This window comes from Eleutherodactylus coqui, chromosome 12 (assembly GCF_035609145.1).
Source record: "Eleutherodactylus coqui strain aEleCoq1 chromosome 12, aEleCoq1.hap1, whole genome shotgun sequence".
NCBI lineage: Eukaryota > Metazoa > Chordata > Amphibia > Anura > Eleutherodactylidae > Eleutherodactylus > Eleutherodactylus coqui.
Genome location: NC_089848.1, coordinates 115,358,730 through 115,380,997, shown reverse-complemented (window position 1 = coordinate 115,380,997; position 22,268 = coordinate 115,358,730). Strand labels below are relative to the sequence as shown.

The following is a 22,268-nucleotide window of genomic DNA, read 5'->3' as shown; positions in this document are numbered from 1 at the left end:
AGCAAATACAGGCAATGGCAAAACTCCATTTCATCTCGAAGAGCAGAAATCGATTGAAGTCAATGGAAGCCGCCCGTCCTGCGACACTTCGGCGGCTACTGTGCATGCCCAACGGAGTGCCGGACGGCACATATGCAGCGTGTGCAGAAGTCGCCGGACAGGTACTCTGGGGGCACCGGGTCGAACTCTGCGGCAATCCCGCATGCAGGGTCCGACCCACCTATGTGCAGGAGTCCTAAAACCTCCATGGATTTCCCCAGACGAGATCTTTATCCGTTGAACTTTTACCCAATTTCGGCACATGCACACCTCTGCAAAATGGCGGATGCAAGCGCAAAAGCTGTGGAGGGTCCGAGAAATTTAAAATCTCCTTGTTCATGGCTACTAAAGGTAGCTGAAAGCCTGAAGCAGTAACCGAGGGCCACAGTGAGCGGTTGGAGTAAAAGTTAGAAAAAGTTGAACTTCAATGCTCCTTTCGGTTTGGGCCCCGTTGTGCAGCCAGACAGAAGATTAGGACCACAATGGGTATATTTTTGATAAGGGAACAAACGGGGGTATCAATTTTGGGATGAAAGTCTTCATTTATATGATGCTGAACAAAAAAAACGTTTTTAAAATGACAGGATTGCCAAAAAAATGAAAATCGTGATTTTTTTTCCTTCTGCTTTGCTTGCATTCATTCAAAAACTGTGGTCAAAATATGCAGTACACCCCTAGATGAACTTGTTAAGGGGTCTAGTTTTCAAAATGCAGTCATTTGTGGGGGTTCTTTGTCGTTTTGGCCACTCAAGGGCTCTACAAGTGGGCAATGGGGCCTAAATCACCTTCATGCTAAATTTCTGTTCTGAAAGCCAACTGCTGCTCCTTTCGATTTGGGCCCCGTTGTGCATACTGACATAAGATTAGGGCCACAATGGGTATGTTTCTGAACACGGGACAAACAGGGGTATCCAATTTGGGTGTAAATTTTCATTATCATGTGCACTATAAAAAAAAATAGTTAATCCCCCATACTCTGATAAACTCTGATATCATTTGCTCATTCAAATAATATCGCTTGCTGTAAACAGACCCTAACTATTCTTTCACAAAAATCTTGAATTTTTTCCCCCCACTGAGTCGTATAGATGCTAATTAGGAGAACTATCATTCACACACTGATCCATCATTCATCTTTTATCAGATTTATTTAACTAATTTTCGCTATGCCAGTTTATTTTATGATATAACTAGCTGATATACACGTCTTCGCCTGAGTTAATTTGATACAGGTATTTATGTGTTGTTAACATTGAAAATTTTATGAAGTCAAGGTTACTTTAGAGGAACCGAGGAATAAAATATGTATACACATGGAGGAGCATTAGATTCTCCTCAGGCTGCATGTACCGATGTCCCTCTGCAGAATGTGCCACCCTCCCACTCTCCTCACTTAGGAACCAAAGAATGCTTGCGCCAAATTTCACGCTTGTAGGACACCAAGGAGTTACATTACACACGTGTGCACTTACTTTTGCAATTAGCATTGAATATCGAGTTGTGACCCCTGTAGTGGTCTGAAATATACATATATATATATATATATATATATATATATATATAGATAGCCCCTCCATAACTGTATAACTGTTCAGAAATGTTCATATATGTGTCCCTAAATGTCTGTCATGTCTTTAATGTGAATGCACTGTGCAATTGTCTAGTCAGTGATTTATGTGTATTGCACAGCTGCAGCGCGCAAAGGGTTAACATCTAGGTCTGTCTGGAAAATGTAACAGTTTGTGTGTAGTTTATGTTGTCATGTGAGGATGATATATTTGTTTGCAAGGTATGCAAATGAGGTATTTTGTCTTGGTTGTTGGTCTTGCTATAGGCCCATTTACACACACAGATATCTTTCAAAAGATTGAAAGTTCAGGGATCGTTTTGCATAAAGTACTAATAGGAACTAATTGCTATTAGTACTTTATTAGCCTTATTTGCATGCAAATAAGCTCCTGGGAGCTATTACAGATCTCAGCAGGAGGTCTGAGCTCTGTAATTAGCTCGATTGTTCAGTCAAGGGCTCCCCATGGAAGATTCAGCACCATGGACAGCAGACACAGTGTTGGTGCTTATCAGCTGTTCTGCTGGCAGGGCTGAGAACTGAGATCAGCTGTAACAATGTTATAAGTTGTAATCAGCTCTCTGAGGGCAGAACACAGCGTGCGGTCCTGCTTATCAGCTGTTCTGCTGAAGGACAGTTTTCAAGCAGAAGATGGACACATTTAGACACAACGATTATCGCTCAAAAGACGACTTTGGAGCAAATTTTGAGCGATAATCGTTGTGTCTAAATGGGCTTTTAGGAGAAAGTGGTAGAGTGGAGTCTGAGTGGGTGAGGAGTCAAGCTGTCTAGCAGATAACGAGGGAGTCTACAACTCCACATGTGAGCAAGAGATACCCCCACCTAGGCCTATCCAATATGGAGGAAGCAGAGCAACATATCCATATGCTGTGAATGGAGAATACCCTGTTTACGCCCAGTTGGAATAGAGGTTGAAAGCTGCCATGGAAGGTTTGAGAAAGTGCCTTGTCAGGCAACTAAGCAGTGACTGTTGGCTGGTAGAGAGAGTGAAAGTGAGAGAAGTCGTCTGAGAGAGTGATCCTACAGATAACGTGGATTGTATGTATCAAGATGCCCCGAGTTGCCTACCTGCCTCCTCGCAATTAGCAGTTGTCTCAGAACCAATCCTCCATGTCTTCCGATAGCAGTATGACCTAATGCTATGGTATCGCAAGTTGTGGTCCCCTCTGGGGACTTAAAAGAAGAAGATAAAATAAGAACAATAAAGTTTTACTAATTATTTTAAAAAAAGTAATACAAGTTAAAAAAAATCATTTTGCCATATTTATAATAAATGAATCTAAGTAATAAAACAAAAATATATATTTGGAACTGCTGCATCCATAAAAGTCTATCAAAGTAATGCATTATTTACCCCGCACGATGAATGTCCTCAGAAATAAAAAGCGATCCAAAAGTTGCATGTATTCCAAAATGATACCAATGCAAACTACGGGGCGTCCCATAAAAAAAAGCCCTCGCACAGCTATGTCAACAGAAAAATAAAAAAGCTATTGCACGTAGAAGATGGAGGCAGAAAATAATTAATATATATATATATCTTTGAAAAAATGTACAAGTAGTAGAGCAAAGAAAAACTATATAAGTTTGGTTATAATCGTACTGACCCATAGAATAAGTGATCATGTCACTTTTGTTGCAGTTTGTGCGCGTTAGAAACAAGACGCACTGAAAGATGGCGGAATTTCATTTTTTTCCATTTCTCTCCACTTAGAATTTTTTTTACGTTTTTCAGTACATTAAATGGTACCATTGAAAAATACAACTCGTCCCGCAAAAAACAAGCCCTCATACAGCTACAGTGATGGATAAATAAAGGAGTTACGATTTTTTAAAAGGGGGGAGGAAAAAATGAAAATTTAAAAAAAGCTTGGTCACTAAGGGGATAAGGGAACTAAAAGTTTTCCACCAGGGGTCATAGGGGGCCAGGTATAGTTGTTAATTGACTCAGTTTACTTATTCCCTTCCATGTATTTAGTAAGGTCTACTAATTGTAACATGGTAACATAGTAACATAGTATGTAAGGCTGAATGAAGACAACGTCCATCTAGTCCAGCCTGTCTATCCTACTGTGTTGTTGATCCAGAGGAAAGCAAAAAAAAACAAGTGCAGGAGCCAATTAGCCCATTTGGGGGAAAATTCCTTCCCGACTCCCTAATGGCAATCAGACTGTTCCCTGGATCAACCCCTAATAGTTCCTACCTGCCTGTATACCCGGAAAAATTATTAACCTAAGATTTATATCCTATAATATCCTTCCTCTCCAGAAAGACATCAAGTCCCCTTTTAATCTCCTCTGTGGATTTTGCCATCACCACATCCTCAGGCAGAGAGTTCCACAGTCTCACTGCTCTTACAGTAAAGAATCCCCTTCTGTGTTGGTTATGAAACCTGCTTTCCTCTAGACGTAGCGGATGCCCTCTTGTTACCGTCGCAGTCCTGGATATAAACAGATCATGTTAGAGGTCCTTGTATCGTCCCCCCATGTATTTATACAGAGTTATTTGGTCGCCCCTTAGCCGTCTTTTTTCCAGGGTAAATAATCCCAGTTTTGGTGCCTCTCTGGGTATTCCAGTCCCGTCATTCCATGTATTAGTTTAGTTGCCCTTCTTTGAACCCCCTCCAGGACTGTAACATCTTTCCTGAGCACCGGTGACCAGAACTGTACGCCGTATTCCATGTGAGGCCTGACAAGTGCCTTATATAGTGGGAGGATAATGTTCTCATCCCTCGCCCCTATACCTCTTTTAATGCACCCCAAGACTTTATTAGCGTTTGCAGCAGCTGACTGGCATTGATTGCTCCAGTTTAGTCTACAATCCACTAGAACCCCCAGGTTTTTATCCATATCCCTTTTCCCTAGCAGTACCCCACTCAGTGAATATTCGTGACATCCGTTCCTCCTGCCCATGTGCATAGTCTTACATTTTTCAACATTGAACTTCATTTGCCATTTTTCCGCCCAAGCCCCCAGCTTATGCAGGTCCGTTTGCAGCCGCACATTGTCCTCCGTTGCATTAATTATATTGTATAATTTTGTGTCATCTGCAAATATTGATATTTTGCTGTGCAGCCCCTCTATCAGGTCATAGATAAATATGTTGAACAGAATGGGGCCTAATGCTGAACCCTGTGGCACCCCACTAGTGACGGTGGCCCAATCAGGGTATGACTTACCAAAGCTTTCTTCACTCTACTTATCACCGAACAAGAAACTGACGATCGGCCTGTGGACGTGTCCATGGGGGGGGGGGTCAAACACCAGGTTAAATCCTATGCCCAAGATGATACCTGACCCTTCAACAAATTTGTCAAGTTTCTGGAGAAGTCTAGATCCAAAAAAGCCTTGCTCCTGACTGGAAAAATAAAGGTACCGATTGTATATATAGACCCTGATATCGTAATTCTTCAGAAAATGTATCTACCTTCAGTATCAACCTGACAGGTAATGATTGTAAGATTTATGAATTGCTATGGAGACTCCACAGGCTTTACGATTAGGGTGGGGGGGCGTGATGCCAAGTAGTATCATATTCATTACTAAAACTGGGGCTCCTGAAGCCACAAAACATGGCTATCATGAAACATGGCTATCATTACTTTCCTTTCTTGAAACCTATATATTAAGGCCTCTAGTATTGTACAAGCAAAATATTAGGGGCGCTATATCATCCTATTTACAGAATAGGCTGTAGGATATGCAGACCACCTCAGAGAGGACACCATAGACAAAGATACATAGCGGAGGAAAAAAGGGGGTGGGAAGAAAGCAAGTAAAAGAAAGTGAAAGTAAGTAAAAAGGCAGATAACAAACCAAGATAAGGACGACTGTCCACGGGCGGATATTTGCTGCAGAATCCGGAGCGGGCATTCCGCAGCAATAATCCTCCATAGCATGTTATGGTGAAATGATTCTTTATGTCCACAAGCGGAAACCAATTGCGGTTTCCGCTTGCAGATAAACAAATCGCAGCACGCTCCATTTTTTCACTGATTCCACGCGGACGGCTTCTATTGAAGTCAATGGAAGCCATCCGATCCGCTGGGCAATGACGCAGTAAAAGCAGATGGTTTAATTAAAAAAAAAAAAAGTACTGCGCATGGCCAACAGCTCGCCGTGCGGACCATCCACAGTACAGAAGAAAAATAAACTAAACAGATCCTCGCGGACGGCTCTGCAAGGTGCAGGGGGTCTAACTGAGTATACAATGAGTTACAAAAATGTAATCTTGTTTCAGAACTAATTAGTGACAACACTCCACATTTCCTTACTAACCCCGACATCTGATAATAACCAATAAGCGTAAACCATAGAGCCCAGCGTCTACAAATATGTAGTATATCTTCGCTATATAAACGTAAAAAAGCGATGCAAGAAACGAATTGTGAAATGTTCTATCTGGCTGCGTGAACTCACATTCAGGGCTCTTTCACACGAATGTATGCATTTTTACGTTTGCTCATCCGCGCCATTAATTCGCATGAATAGACGATTTTCAGGGATGAAGTTTCGAGCTTATTAGCATTTTCTCTTCCTTTCACACAGCTGGTCCGTGACATATTAGTGAAAAAATATGTCGCAGCGCGGAAATCCCTCGCTTGAGATAAATTCTCGGAATGACTTTAAATGCCCAAATAGAGGCACTTGTAAGATGTTACTAAACTGCCTCCCCTCCCTTTTTCATGTATGGAGTCTATAGAGCTGCCAGCATATATTGGTCAAAGATAGAACCAGAACCATCTTTTTATTTTGGATGCATATGTTCTATTTTTTATGGTGAAACGTTTTTACGTGCCGCAAAACCAATGCTTCGGATGGTCGCGTATATCGTCTGGGCGTGAAAAGGCGGCGACATAGCCATGTATTTATGCTCATGTGAATAAAGCCTCACTCAGATGGCCCGGTGTATTCACGCGGGTAAATAGCTGCGTATATATGCTTGTGCAGAAGCCTAACTTGAAGCTTCTGGGCCCCAATGCAAAACCTGTAACAGGGCCCCCAACTATAATGCTTTATTCATAGTACTGGGCTCCTTATATGGAGAAGAGATGCCTTATGGCCCCTCTAAGGCCGCCTGCACACGAGCGGAAATCCCGCCGCGGGATTTCCCGCGGGATTTCCGCCGCTGAAAGTTTGCATAGGAGTGCATTAAAATACGCACTCCTATGCAGACGGCCGCGGTTTGGCCGCGCGAAATCTCGCGCGGCAAACAAACCGCGGCATGTCCTAATTTTCTGCGGGGCACGCACTCACCCGGCCGCCGGCTCCGGTCTGCGCGGCAGCCGGCACATGAAAGAGACGGGGCCGCCAGGCGCGGGTGAGTAGGCGCTCGTCCCTGCAGGCGCTCAGGTCGGATCGCGCGGCGAGAATTCTCGCTGCTGGATCCGACCCGCTCGTCTGCAGGCGGCCTAAGGCTCCTGGGACCGGGTGCAACTGCATCCTCTGCATCCCCTATAGTTACGCCAGTGCGCTGCTGTGAAGGCGATATCGTCCGGGTGAGGCCAGTCTCATTCAAACGTGTTTCAGTTCTTGCATTCTAAAGAAGCTCCACTAGATGTCGCTATCTTCCACACAGCAGCGCGTTATCTCCGTTCACCACTAGATGTCGCGACCATCAGTACCGCGATGCGCTGTCTCTCTGCTCCGGTAGGTGGTGCCTGCCGTGGCGGAGTGCGGGGGGAGGGAGAGGAAATGATGCAGCCAGTTCCTCTGGGTCGGGAGCCATTAGCTGCACGCTGCATGGACGGTGTGGAGCTCCGCGGGCTGCACTGACCGGGACACCGCCTGCACCCACACCCGCAGGAGCCACTCACGTGCAACCAGCGGAGGCGCCGACGAGTCCTGCTGGACGGAGAGGTGAGTGAACAATAGACGGAAGACCGCGGGCCATGAGCGAGGTCAGCGCGCTGCGACCCGCCAAACGGAGGCGGGGGTCCTGCTGGGGTCCACGACCCCTGACTGGGGGTATTACCGCCCAACACGGGGCAACTCGGGGACTGCAGAGTTTTTAACTGGAAGGCTAAGAGGAGAACCTCATACCTGGGGGTCTGCAGCTGGGGGGTCACTACTGGGGGCATGCCTCATACCTGGGGGGTCACTACTTGGGGGCATGCTCATACCCAGAGGCTGCAGCTGGGTGCCTCATACCTGGGGGTCTGCAACTGGGAGCGTGCTGGGGGGTCACTGCTGGGGGCATGCCTCATACCCGGGGGAGGGTCACTGCTGGGGGCATGCCTCATACCCGGGGGAGGGTCACTGCTGGGGGCATGCCTCATACCCGGGGGAGGGTCACTGCTGGGGGCATGCCTCATACCCGGGGGAGGGTCACTGCTGGGGGCATGCCTCATACCCGGGGGAGGGTCACTGCTGGGGGCATGCCTCATACCCGGGGGAGGGTCACTGCTGGGGGCATGCCTCATACCCGGGGGAGGGTCACTGCTGGGGGCATGCCTCATACCCGGGGGAGGGTCACTACTGGGGGGTTTACTATTGGTTTGCATGCCTCATACCTTGGGGGAGGGTCAGTACTGGGGTGCATGACCTGCAGCTTTGGGGGAGGGGTCAGTGCTGGTGGGACACTACTGGGGGTATGCCTCATACCCAGGGGCTGCAGCTGGGTGCCTCATACCTTGGGGGAGGGTCAGTACTGGGGTGCATGACCTGTAGCTGGGGGGGGGCATGCTTCACACCTGGGGGAGGGTCACTACTGGGGGGTTTACTATTGGTGTGCATGCCTCATAGTTAGGGTGAGGGTCAGTACTGGGGTGCATGCTTTATAATTTGGGGTTCAATGCTGGCATGGAAGCCTCATACCTGGGGAGGGTTACTTCTGGGGTACATGCCTCATAATTTGGAGATTCTGTGCTGTAGTGGTGCGTGCTTTGTAGCTCGGCTCAGGGTAACTCCATTGGCGCGTGCCCTTTTACCTTGGGGGAGGGTCAGTCCATTGGTGCGTGCCTGATAACTCAGTAGGCACTGTTGGGGTGCGTTCCCCATATTGGAGGAGGATGGAACTGTATTGTTGCATCACATTTGGGCTTCATCCCTAACGGCTCGTTCACAGCAGCGTATCCATGTTGCGTCTGTAAAAACGGATCCCCCCAAAAAAGTGCACAGTTGCCGTCCGTGTGCTACCCATGTTGGACGGATCTGTTGGCATTAAATGGGCAAGTCCTGCCCAAGGAATCAGACAAGACTAGTGCTGTGATTCTTCTTCTCTTGGACCGTAGCTCTAGATGAATAAACACATTTGACGAGCCGCACTGACTACTGCCGGTCCGTGAGAACTCCATGGACGGCACAGGGGTGCGAAATACACTTGGGGCAATAAGCCCATACTGGTAAAAAAAAGAAAGTTGGCACCACACTAACACAGCTCCACCACAAGCTGGCATTGCAGTATGTTGGTTCTATGTGGCGCCTCAGCAGTGTTCTTGCCCCTCCTCATGGCTGTTTCACCTTATCATTAATAGCTGCTGCATCATTGTATATGAATACAGTGGTAAGCTGTGTAGCTCCATGAAGAGGAGTGATGGGAGCCCTGGGTTGGGGCCATGGGTAGATGCTTCTCGTGAAAGAACAGGAGACGAAAAGTCCCCAACCACATGATTGAGGGTACGGCGTGGAAGCAGATTGCTCCGACCCCTGTGTAGTGGCCGACGCTGGTAATTGCAGGCACAGTTCCCATTAAAATCAATGAGCCGCACCTGCAATTACCAGCATCACCCACTAGATGGATCAGAGCAATCTGCTTCCGCTATGTATCCTGTGTGTTTTGCTGGTGGTTGCGCCCCGGCAAACAGCTGATTGGTCGAGTCCTGAGTGGTGGCCCCCACATGATTAGCGATTGAGGACCTATTCTGAGGACATCAATAGCAATTACATGGAAAATCCCCTTAAATGTATTAGTTTAGAGTCCATTAGATTTATCTCACAGAGGATTGTCCAGACTGGATACAATTGTAACAAACTCTCAGCTGTAGAAGTATTCGATCTGTTACGGATTCCGAGATCTTGCAAAGGGCTGTGAAATAAATCCCAAAATGAGGGAATTTCATAAAACTTGTGTGCCAGATTTGTGGCATTAAAAAAAGTCGCTACTGTTTACACAAGTCGCACTTTCATGGAAATTACCAACTTTTTGGCCTTTTTCCCTTGCCTTCGCCAGAAGGAGGGGATGGGGTCACCTGTGGCCTTAAACTTCACTGTAACATATACCGGAAAGTGTTCTAAGCTATAGCACAAACCCTCTATACCAGCTGATAGCTGGTGTAAATATGATGTCCTGGCGCACGGGGCGGCCGGGGTTGGGATCATGTATTAAGAGGTGTGTTAGTTTATAAACTGGTCTCATCTCACAGGCTCTTCAATAAGACTGGCTTATGGAATGCTGGCATTAGTAAATGTGTCCAAAAGTACTTTAGAAAGTTTCCTAACTTTTCATCATAGCTATTAAATAGTAACTGCACTTCTTACAAACTCTTGATATGTCTGAGCAACATGTCAAAAGTTTTGATCAGGGGAGGACCCGCTGCTGATTGCTGAAACAAGGAATCTGTAGATCTCACCTGAGCCTTCTGCCGCCCCTTGGACCGTCCTTGCTGCTTGCCGGCTCCTTGGCAGCTGAAGACGGACACACAGATGTCTATAGACATTCTTTTATAGACCTTTATGCGTCTGTCCTTGGGTGATCGCTGCAGCCCCCTCATTTCAGCAGTCGGCCGGGGTCTCTGCAGCGGAACCCCTACGAATCCAAACTTTTGACACACAAGCAGCAACAGATATAATCTAAACGGGTGAAGTCAGAGCGGGTGGAGGGGAGAACCATCCGGATGACTACAGATATCACTAGTGAACAACCAATCAGGAGGAAGTTTTCGCATATACATCCACCTGTAGCATTATAACACGGGAGGGGGTGATGCCCACAATCTCCTGACATTTAGGGAAGGTTTAATATTTGGTTTAACTGTGCTGCCCCCTCCCTGCAGATTCCTGGATGTTTGTGTATCTATACAGCCTCATGTGATACATTGTAGCAATTTTTTTTTGTTTTGCTTCCTGGTGAGCTCACAGCACCTGAAAGGGTTAAGCAGCTGCTTGTTGTTCCAGACATGTGTTCTCCGTGCAAGGGAATCCAGAGCCCGCCAAACTGAAAGACGTGACCCCGCCCCCCTCTACGCTGAGCCGCCCCGCTGCTTTCTTCTGTCACTGTCATAATTCTTATCCCTCTGACCCTTTCCATCCTCTTCCACTGGTATTATAGTGCATGTGCCCCGAATATATAGATTATATTGACTCGCCAAATATATATATGTATGTATGTGTGTGTATGTATGTATGTATGTATGTATGTATGTATGTATGTATATATATATATATATATATATATAATAGATGTATACTCTGCCTGTGCACTCTTGTATGTATTGGTATTGCCTTGCCAACCCCCCACATTAAACAATCTGCATCCTATGGTACTAGAAATGCATCTGCTGCATAAGTCACCCCATGTGTGTCAGTTTGGCGTTCTTTTCATCCTTGCTTAGTTGTCATCCCCTTTATCTGAATGGTTGCTCCCACTCGCAGCTATCTTGTACATAATGCCTGGACTAGTTGATTGTAATATTTGGGGGAGTGGGATTTATTTTATATGATGGCTAATACTCCTTAAACTCCTGTTTCCTCCCCGGTGCAGATTTAAATGCTGAGAGTTTGAAGCCAGACGCACTTATGTCTGACGGAAGCCTCCCTGTTCGAAGAATCGGCACCAGAGCAGCGGTACGGCAAGAAGCCTCAAACATGGCGGAATCTGACGCTTCTTCGTCATCGGAACCGGCACCTTCTACCACCCAGAATACTGACACCTCCGATGATTCTCCAATGGTGGAACCTAAACTGGAATTTAAAGAAGAACCGATGGATACATCGCCCCCTGCTGAGAGCACAGAGCAACTTTTCTCCATCGGGCAGATCACTCCCACATTGGCCACCGCTACTCTACAGCTCAAAGACTCTGTGATTCTTGCACCACTCGGCCCCAGCCCCTTTACAGGTAGGAAAAGAAAAGCCAATTTCTCCAATGAAGAGACTGAAACGCTGGTGAGGGACGTGGTTAAACATTTCAGTGCTCTGTACGGGTCTGAGGCGCTGCGCACCGAGTCCACCCGCAGGAACCAGCGACGGAGCCAACTGTGGACCCAAATACAGAAACATGTCAATGACCTGGGGTACACGCCTCGCAGCATCGACGATCTAAAACATAAGTGGCGCGACCTACGCTTAGAAGTCAAGAGAAAGATCACCCATCGGAGAACGGGCACCAAGGTGACCCCCGTTCCTGGAACGCCTCCTATTATTGACACTAAGCTCACCCCATTAGAGGACCTAGTGGCCTCAACTATAGGACACCACTGCACGTTAGATGGTGAGCAGGAAGGCATGTACATGGAGCCTGGTAAGTGGCCATATAATTGGCGGATTGTGCTGCTTGGGGCCCCTTGCTATATGTGACTTTGCAGGTATTTAAAGCATTGCTCCCTGCCCATTGAGATAAAAAAACATTCACTAAATTTTAGTGGATAAATGCTGTCCGTATGCTACTTTTTTGCATTGCGTTATAAGAGATTTACATCTCCCACAATGCACCACAGCTGAATGTGTCCATATATTGAACCTGCAGGGGTAGGGGATGTCCTGCAGCTGGAAAATTAATAAGAAACCAGCTCTGGAGTAGCTTTGAATAACAAAATAACTTAAATATGAATTAGCTGTCCAGTGAGGAGCTTAAAAATAACATTTAAGTGACATCCCTACAGACGATGACTACCTGCTGTTGTGTTTCCTCGGATCCCGCTGCTTGGCTTTTTTTTTTTCCCCCTAAACGGAGCTCCATTTGGGCCAGCCAGTCCAGATAGTTTGCCTAAAGGAGTGAGAGGTAGTCTGAGACACGCCCCCTGCCTCCTCATTAGTTCAGATTGCTGCTCTGTCCCTCCTGCTGTAGCTCCGCTTCCTAGAGCTGCATTGTAGACATACAAATCTATCACAGGCTCAGCCAGAGAAGCTGATTTCTATTACAGTAATGGCAGAAAGACTGTGAAGAACAGATTATAAACCAGCAGTGAGAATAAGGTCGTTATCTGGTAATTGCCACAACTTAAACTGAGGGCTGTGCGCCTTTTTGCCCCTTTTAAACAAGCCGATTCTCGTTTGAACCAGCAAGTGACGTTGCTGCCAACTCGTTCTGTCTGTTTAGACAAGCAGACCGTCATTGAGAACCGTTCACCTCTCGTTCAGGGCTTCACATTCTATGAGTGTTTAACCATAACTATAAGTGCAAAACAACTGTACTGTGCATCGCTGATGGCTTGCCATGCGGACCATCCACAGGACAGAAACAGACAGGTATGTGCCGATGCTGGCTGGGCACAGGGTCGGATTCCACTAGGGGCTTCCGCATGGGGAATCTGACTCGGTCATGTGCAGCCAGCCTAAATGCATGAGAACGACTGCGCGAGCGCTATTTAAACGGAACAATTAGTGAACGAGCCAACAATAATCTGCATAAAATAAATGAAAAGCGAAAGATTTATTCATTCAATCGTTGGCCACATTTACACCGAACAATCTTCGTTTGCTTAAAACTAGTTTTTTTGGTTTTTTTTAACAATTACACTGTGCAACACAATTTTTGTAACCGATAAGCAGATAGGCGGCTTATAGTAACTATAGTGCGCAGAATTCAAATATGAGATCCGTTTTTTTCCGCCATAAGGTTTTCCAATTAGGGAGAGTAATGTAATCCAATTGCCGTTGTATTGTATTTTTTGGAAATCTGCCTGTACAATTAATCCGGACGGCTCGCCGTTAACCTTGCTTAATGAAAAGAAGAACAAAAGTGATTGCGCGACTATTTCACAATCACTGTTACACACTGCGTGCTGACTGAACACTATAAGGGTAGGTTTATGTAACATATAGGGTTTGTTTCCACCTGGTGTAAACACTGCGGATCATCCACCAGTAAGTTGTAAAAACACAGTTTATTAATTAGAAGTCACTGGTTAGACTTAATAAAAGAATCAAAATCCTAAAACGTAAATATGTTTGGTATCACCGCGACCGTAAAAGTCTGAACTGTCAAGGTAACACATTATTTACCCCGCACGCTGAGCGTTGGCTAAAAAAAAAAAATTAAAACCGCCAGAAATTTGCTTTTTTTGGTCACTCTGTCTCCAAGAACAAATGCAATAATAAGTGATCAAACAGTTGTATGTATGCCAAAATGGTACTAACGCAAACTACAGGGCGTCCCACAAGAAATGAGCCCTTGCACAACTATGTGGATGGGAAAATAAAGTTATTGCGCACAGAAGATGGCGGCAGAAAATAATTTTTTAATAAATTAATGTCTTTGAAAAAAAATTATAGTACAGCAAAACTAAAACTACATAAGTTTGGTATTGTAGTAAGCTTTATTCTATGGGTCAGTACCATATCAGGTCATTCTTGTTGCAGTTTGTGCGCCGTAGAAACAAGACGCACTGAAAGATGGCGGAATGTCGTTTTTTGTTTTTTTTTTCATTTTACTCCACTTAGAACTTTTTAAACGTTTTTCAGTACCTTATATGGTACATTTTTTAGCACCATTGAAAAATACAACTCGTCCCGCAAAAAACAAGCCCTCAGACAGCTACATTGATTAATAAATAAAGGAGTTACGATTTTTCCAAAACGAGAAAAATGCTTGGTTACTAAGGGGTTAAATAACATGAAAAATGAGACGTGCTGCTATTATTTTACCAGGTTTTAGTTTTACAGAAACCTATTAATTTCTGTTATGGAAATGTGTTGCACGGTGTAATCGTTCCGTGTAAAAGGGGCTTTAATTATAATGGAAAGTTCTGCCGTTTTCTGGTCTACTTTGTTTTTCAGGATCTCTGCTTCATGTCATTGGCTGGGAACATTTGTTAATATGCACAGAGTGAGAATCTGTACAGTCTTCTCTTGACTCACAGAACGCATAGGTTGTTACAATGTATCCAGTTTAGACAATCCTCCAGGAGCTGAATATGCGGGGCTTCAGGCTGATACATCAAGCTTGCATTGTACCGCACGCTATGAAGACATCACTGTTACTAAGGCCGGGCTCACACGAGCGTATTGGTACAGCGTATTCTGCGCGCGTAATATGCTGTACTAATCTCCTATGGGCGACCATGTTGCCGCTCACACGACTTGTGTGAAATGCATGCACAAAATAAATCGCAGCACGTTCTCTCTTGGCACGTATTACGCGCGTTTACACGCCAAGATGGTGCAGGACTATGGGCGGCCTGCAGCCAGTACACTATGTGATTGCCACACAGGATACGCAGCCAGAATACGCTCGTGTGAGCCCGGCCTAAGTGTTATGACGCTATTGTTGACGGTCTGTGATAGGTCACGATTGGAGATGAGCGAGCATACTCTCTAAGGACAATTACTCGATCAAGCATTGTCGTTAGCAAGTACCTGCCCGCTCGGAAGAAAAGGTTCGGCTGCCGGCGTGGGTGAGCGATGAGTTGCAGCAGTGAGGTGGGGGGGGGGGAGAGGGAGAGAGAGATCTCCCCTCCGTTCCTTCCCGCTCTCCCCCGAGAGAGCAGGTACTCGCTAAGGACAATGCTTGATTGAGTAATTGTCCTTAGCGAGTATGCTCGCTCATCTCTAGTCACGATCCTACGGAGGTGATCACATGGGATCTTGGGAGCCCCTACTCCTCCTCCTTTAACCCTTTCCAATCCACTGTCTGACATCTTCCTACATTCTGATTGAAGCTTGTACAGCTCCAATGTCAGAAGACGTCCGTCAGGGTATTCTTACCGTCTATCGCCAGCCACTCCGCTTTCAGAGCCTCTGTGGTGCGCGCACACACTGGCTTTAGCCAGCAGATGGCGCTGTTGTATAATAGCAAAAAGAGAGAGCCTTTTAGGAAACCCTGAATCCAAAATTGGATTGGAAAGGGGTAATTCCCTTTAAGAAGCTCTACTGTTCTGAGCTGTGCAAGTTGTTTGCTTCCTCCACTGATGGCATCTTTGTGTTCCCTGCAGGTGTCCCCCGACAATCCATATTCTTCTCCTGTAGGGGAGAACTGGGCAGCGACAGGATGAGCACCAGCGGTGAGTATTCTGAAGACGTCAGCTAAGATGTGTTATGGGAATATTCCTCTGCTGATCTGTGCAATTTGCTAAATCCCAGCAAAGATGTGATATGACCTCATGTAAATCAATCTAAGGGCTCATTCACATGCGTGTATTTTGTATGTGCAGTCCATGTCTGCAGCGGGCTCCACACAGACGGGACACAAACTCATTCACTTAAATTGAGTGATACAGAAATGCGTATTTTTATTTCATTCTGTTTCCTACTGACCGCTAGCCGTCTGCGCAGGAAAATTGCAGCATGCCCTATTTTCATCTGTGTTAGCACATGCAGTATCAGTGCCCGGGGTCCTACGGCCATGTGCTGTTCAATGCGAATTCACCTGAGAATATTGGGTGTAACTTGCACACATAAGCCTAAGGGCTCATTCGCTTGAGCGTATGTGGATTTTTGGTTGCTTAATACTGAGAATCGCTTATTTCCTGCGTATTTCGGCCCTCCTGTGTGTTTTTGCGCATGTAAGTATGCAGCCTATTTACGAGCGCACAAAAACCGCAGAAGGGTCATTGTTTGGATGCATTACGCAGGTAACCTGTGTAGTCACTACCTATTTGTGCAGGTCCATTGACTTAAATGGCTTATTTCAGCACATAACGCCAACCAAAATGGGACGTGTGTATTTTTTTTTTTTTCACGCGACCAAAACTTGCATAAAAAAATTCACATGTGAATGAACCCATTGAAATCGCTGGTTTCTATTCGCTGCATATTGGGGAGGGGGGGGGGGTCCTAATTGCGTGCCCCTGCTGGAGACTACATGGCAGGGTTTATTTAATCCTTGTGTGTATATATCGAGTAGATCCACCTGAATACATTTTTATTTTTTTGTAGAAGGGGTCAGTTGTGTTGTCAGTTCCCTTAAGTGTTTTGTGGAATCATTGCATTATCTCTATAGTTACTTTCCCTTCTCCCTTCCATTCACAGCAAGTCCAAGGCCTACCTCGGAGATCTCGATCATGTCCCCTTTGGTCAGCACCTCTCCCGCTCAGCTGTCCTTTGTCCATGTAACGGAAGATGCAGAGAATGGCGAGCGCAGTAATGATGTTACCCAAAATCTTCAGATCAAGACTTTCCCCGAAGCTTGGCCGGCTGTGAAAGAGGTGTGCACACTGGTGGCCACCCAGAACCTAATACCAACCCAGCAGACCATTGTTACATCCCCACCGGAGATTCTGCCTGTGAAACAGGAGTTTCCGACTACCCAACCTGTCGTGGCTCCAGCACGTAGCGAGTCTCAGAACTCCGTCTCCTCTCCAGAAGGATCTGTTGGAAATCCAGCGGGGCAAACTGAATGGAATGCCGAAGAAAGTGGTGGTGGTGGCAGCAACAACAGCAGCCCGCCCGTGCCAGTAGTTACGGCAGAAAGGGAGATGGTGCAACTTAAAGTGGAGAATGAGGAAGGAGACAGTCAGGATGCAGGAAAGGCTTCTCCTGCACAACTTGAAGACAGAGACAACTGGCAAGAGAATCAGGACGAGTGGGACAGACAGTCTCATTCACCGCAGCCTAGTGAGAATGCACAAGATGACTCCTTGCCCTCTTCCTCCTCCCAGGATGGGGACCCTTCTTCTGTAGGAGAACTTCCCACAAACGGAGACTTCTCCTTTGACCCAGATGTTCATAAACCTCCTTGGAGATCTAATATGAATCGGCTGCTTGAGTTAGAGGAGCAGTGGGACCAGTTATACCACCGCGAGCTCGGAATATGGGAAGAAGAACGGATCCAGCAACAGCAGCAACGCAACCAAGACAGGGAGCTGCAGCAACAGCTGCTCAGTGTCCTGACAGACATTCGAGATGAACTGCGCCAGCTTAGGCAGGAGAGGGCTGCGGCTCGGCAAAGCCAAGCTGCCTCCACTGCTAACGGCTCCCCTATGGTAACCAACACTTCCCCTACAGCAGCCGAAACCCCCAAACCTAATACTGAAAGTCCTGCGGCAGCGGAGACTCCAGCAAAAAGTACTCCAGTAGTGACGGCAAAACGAAGAGGGCGGCCCCGTCTCATCAGGCCAGCTCCAGAGCCCGTCCGCCCCATCCGACCTGCACCAAAGAGCTGAGCATTGTCCACCGCCAATCTCGACCACAGCAACTATGCTAGCTCAAAGTATATAATGCACTGGCTACAAAGCGGTTAATCTCCCCCTTCCTGCCAATGGTTGGATTGGTAGTCCCCACTGGGCAGAGAAGGATTCATATTGGAACATCAACTTTTTTTATTTTTAGAAGAAAATCTCGTCTGATCCTGTTTGGCTTTTAGGCTTAACAGAAAAAAATTCCAAAAAGACTGTAGTTGTGGAGAGAACTGGCGGTTCTTGGGTCGAGCTCTGTTTCAAGCTGCGCAGGTCTCTTGTATAGATGAAATCTAAAAGGGTGGGGGGGGGGGGGCGACTAGTATGTGTGTGTGTATATATATTTTTTTAATAACCCAGGCCTTAAAATGACTTTGTGCTACTGCATTCCAAGAATTTGTATCCCTGCCCCAGTTACCAACTTCATAAGGCTGTATACAGGAGAGACTTCATCAGTGTTTTTTTATTTTTTACTTTTTTTCTTTTTCGTTCATAATAAAGCAGGTTCCTGAAGCAGCAGTCCCATCGGATGTAAATGCAGATTTTTGGAAACGTAGCATCAGTAGAAATCACTGTATTGTATAGAGATGCTGGTCAGGCTAGAGGTGGTTGCCTAGTGCAAAGGAGGGAGGTCTCCTAGAATTTCTTTTTTAATTTAAAACTTTTATTTTAAAAAAAAAGAAACATTTCTAGTTTTCTATATTGAAATTTCCTTAGATTTAAGATTTTTTTTTTTTGCAATTCAGAGGACATCCCAATGGGATGCTATTGCTGAGTCCTGACAAACAGGCCTCCTCCTGGAGGAGTCAAGCATGAAGATAGAAGAGGAGAACGGCTCTCAGCCGTTTGCTGATATGACTGACCGATGAGTGGATGAGAAGGGATTAACCTTGAGGGTTTTATTCTTGCTGTAACCATCTCCTTGTACTCATCCAATGAATGGACTTTTAATCTTTTCATGCAATAAAGAATCCGTTTTTCAGAATTTTTTTTTTTTCCTTTGTGATGATTTGCACAAGGTCTCCTGCATAATGTTGCTTTGTGTCCCGGGGAGAACTAGAGTTAAATCTCCATTTTAAAAAAGTTGAAAAACTTTTTTGATTCTTTGTTTACTCATACTGGCCCTGAATTATATCATGTGTTGGGGTAAATTCAGCCGTGGCAGATTGTTTTGTTTTTTTGTAAATGTTTGTGAATGAAAATTGTTTCCATACATATGAATGGGGTTGCTTAGTAGATTGCTGCAAGACCCATTCTGTTGAAGAGGACAGTTAGAGGAATTTCTAAAATAAATCTGCTTTGTGTGAATATCCTTCTACTCCCACATCCAGAGCTGCATTTATAATTCTTCTTGTTGACTTAAATGTCATTAATGTTTTATCACTTCCCCCTCCTGACATCTTGACATGGATCCCATAATGCACTGCACTCTAGTCTGGTGCAATGCATTGTGCAAGATGTAAAGAGTTGGATATATAGATAATGCATGGCTCTATACGGCGACCAAAATAGTTGCCAATGTGCCCAAGATTTTTGCAAACTGACAAGACTTTTCAGTCTTCGGTATAGTTCACTGACTCCTGCAGCACTCAACTTGTATGCAGATCTGGCAGAGGTGCAACATCAGACCCAATGCAAAGCCACTACTTCTGGGACCATGGACCTCCGGTCCCATCCAATGTCCACCAAGCAACAAGAAAGCGCGGCAGCAACAAAGGTATTAAATATTTTATTGCGCCATGTTGGTAAAAAGACGGGCAACGTTTCGACTATTAAGTCTTTTTTATCAAGCCTTTTTACCAACATGGAGCAATAAAATATTTTTGTATCTATTAACAGCTTTGATGCTGCCATGTTTTCTTGTTGCTTGGAAGACTTTTCAGTCTTGTCACCATTTGTGATCCGTCCTGCCACAGAGCTGCGTGGCTGCAGTGAAATAACCTCACCTTGTCATCTAGCAGCGTGCTGCATGCTAGGCATGTCCGATAGAAGACCTGATCTCCGAGGACACGCTGCCCTGAACGAAAGGTGGTTCTGCGGTCTCTCTTCTGTGTTCCCCTTGACCTTGCATGCTTCCTATGATGCGAGTCATATGAGCCACCCTGGCCGCAACTCCTGTCACTTTGGGAAGAAGTGCCTGGCTGCATTTATAACAGTAGTAATGAGGGCCGTCTGGCTACTATTGCCTTGGCGGTAATCAGCAGGTTGTCAGCACAACTTCTATTACGGCTCATTCACATGGAAAGACCTGAAGACCGCACACCTTTTTGCCATATTTTTTTTTTCTGTAGATGTAGCAAAACTGCGTCAAAAAAGCACTTTTTTTTTTTCTTGTGTGTGTGCGCAGCTTATAGAATATTTAAACTAACCTCAATTAATACACCCTTAGCGGGAGGGGGAGTTATGAATGTTTGTTAAACTACACTGGGGTGTCATTGATGCACTGAGGGGGCTTGCTGGGTATCATACTGTGAGGGGATGCATCAGGTGTGATTAAATACTGCAGGGGGTGCGCCAGGTGTCGTCATTATAGGGTTCTCCTAGTTAATACATTATGAGGGGAGCATGCTCTGGATGTGTATATTAAGGTACAGCCCTGGGTGTATTATACTTGGGGGGGTCTTATTCTGGGCGTGTTTATAATTACTAGGAGTAGAGATGTGGATGATGTGTGTACACTATACTGGGGCAGCAATCTGAATGTGTATACATAACTTACAGTATAGCACAAGTTTTATTTTAGCATCAATTGTATACATTTAGGCCGGCTGTCCACGGGCGTTGCGAAGTCCTGCCGGAGCAGCCGCCTGGAAGCGGGAACCGCACACGAATCTCCGCCGGTCAGCCTAATCTAATAGGCTGACCGCGGAGCGAGCGGAGAATAGCGATGATTCTCTGCTTGTGGACACGGGGCCAGTGCTTTCCAGAGCAACGCTATGGAAAGCTTCAGCCTGCGTGATTCACCAGCGAGGAATTCACGGTCGTGGACAGGGGACCTTAAACTTAACAAAATATTTCATTTGGCTCCTAAATGTTTCAGTTAGGAGCTAATTGCTCCCAGGTGTATTTAAATCCGGAGCACTAGAATGACTTGTGTGAACACTGCATAGACTGAGCACTGGCTTGTAAGGGTAATTAAAAGGTATACTCTTATTCCCTTTGAGGAACCAGTGTACAGAAAGTCAAGTAACTTTTGTAAATGATACTCCACAGCTGCACTTTTGTTCCAATTTTTATGTGGTAGCTTTGTGCATATTTTTTTTTTTAGGTTTTTAATTTTGCACTCAATACTCCATAATAACGTGAAAACAGAATGTTCGTTTTCACTTAGGGATTTTTTTTTTTTTTAAAGATTTCTAACGTTTTACAGTGATATAAATCTTCAGATCCTTGATTTGACACTTGAAATTTAGCTCTGGGCGCCTCCTATTTTATCTTTATTGTCTTTTGAGATGTTTCTACACCTTGATTGGAGTCACCTGTGGTAAACTTCTTGATTAGACATCATTTTAAAATACATACCCCTGTGTATATAAGGTCTCGCAGCTCACAATGCATATCAGAGCCAAACTCGGGCTTGTAGAGAGCAGAGACAGGATTGTGTGGAGGCACAGATCTAGAGAAGGCTACAAAAAGCATCCGTTAGGCCTTAGTCAGACGGGCGATTTTTCGCGCGATTTGCGGATCGCATGACGGATGCGCATCCGCAAATCGCGTGACCGGTGCGCGCAAATCGCCCGAAAATCTGCTCCTAGCCGCGTTTCATTAGAAACGGGCCGGAGCTGTCCAGCGCATTGCATTCAATGGAGACGGCAATACAGCCGTCTCCATTGAAAGCAATGCGCTGCGGGCGAGCCCGGGATGAATTGTCGGTAAGGGCTTAAATATATAAGTCCTTCCCTGCAATCCATCCTAAAATGTGTTAAAATAAAAAAAAAATTGTATACTCACCTTCTGCCGGCAGCCGGAGCTCTGCGTGGCAGTCCTGCAGTGGGTGTGAGTCAGACCTGCCCCCTGATTGGCTCAGCGCTGAGAGGCAGCAGTCACTCACCCATTCATGAATTCATGAATGGGTGTGTGTGTTTTCAGCCTCTGATTGGTCAGGGCTGTGACCAATCAGAGGCAGATCATTCAGCAGGCGGGGATTTTAAAGCCCCGCCGGCTGAATAGTGCCAAGAAGCAGTTCAGGAGAACTGGCAGCGGCCGCGGCTGGACTCCGGCTGCAGCGGAAAGGTGAGTATACAATTTTTTTTTATTTTAACACATTTTAGAATGAATTGCAGGGAAGGGTTTATATATTTAACCCCTTCCCGACAATTCACCCCGCGCACGCCGGCAGCCCATTGCTTTCAATGGAGCGGCTGTATTGCT

General features: G+C 45.7%; 1 protein-coding gene and 1 long non-coding RNA gene across 2 annotated transcripts in view; one reads left to right on the top strand and one right to left on the bottom strand.

Annotated features, from left to right (window-relative positions):
- LOC136586650 (uncharacterized) overlaps positions 1-22,268 on the bottom strand; it is a 274,484-nt gene that overhangs the window by 205,986 nt on the left and 46,230 nt on the right. The window lies entirely within an intron of this gene.
- On the top strand, positions 7,325-18,882 carry LOC136586645 (uncharacterized). The gene is made up of 4 exons (XM_066584804.1): positions 7,325-7,485; positions 11,327-12,085; positions 15,717-15,785; positions 16,753-18,882. Exons 2-4 carry the CDS (start codon positions 11,362-11,364, stop codon positions 17,883-17,885), a joined length of 1,926 nt encoding a protein of 641 aa, XP_066440901.1. The 5' UTR covers positions 7,325-7,485; positions 11,327-11,361; the 3' UTR covers positions 17,886-18,882.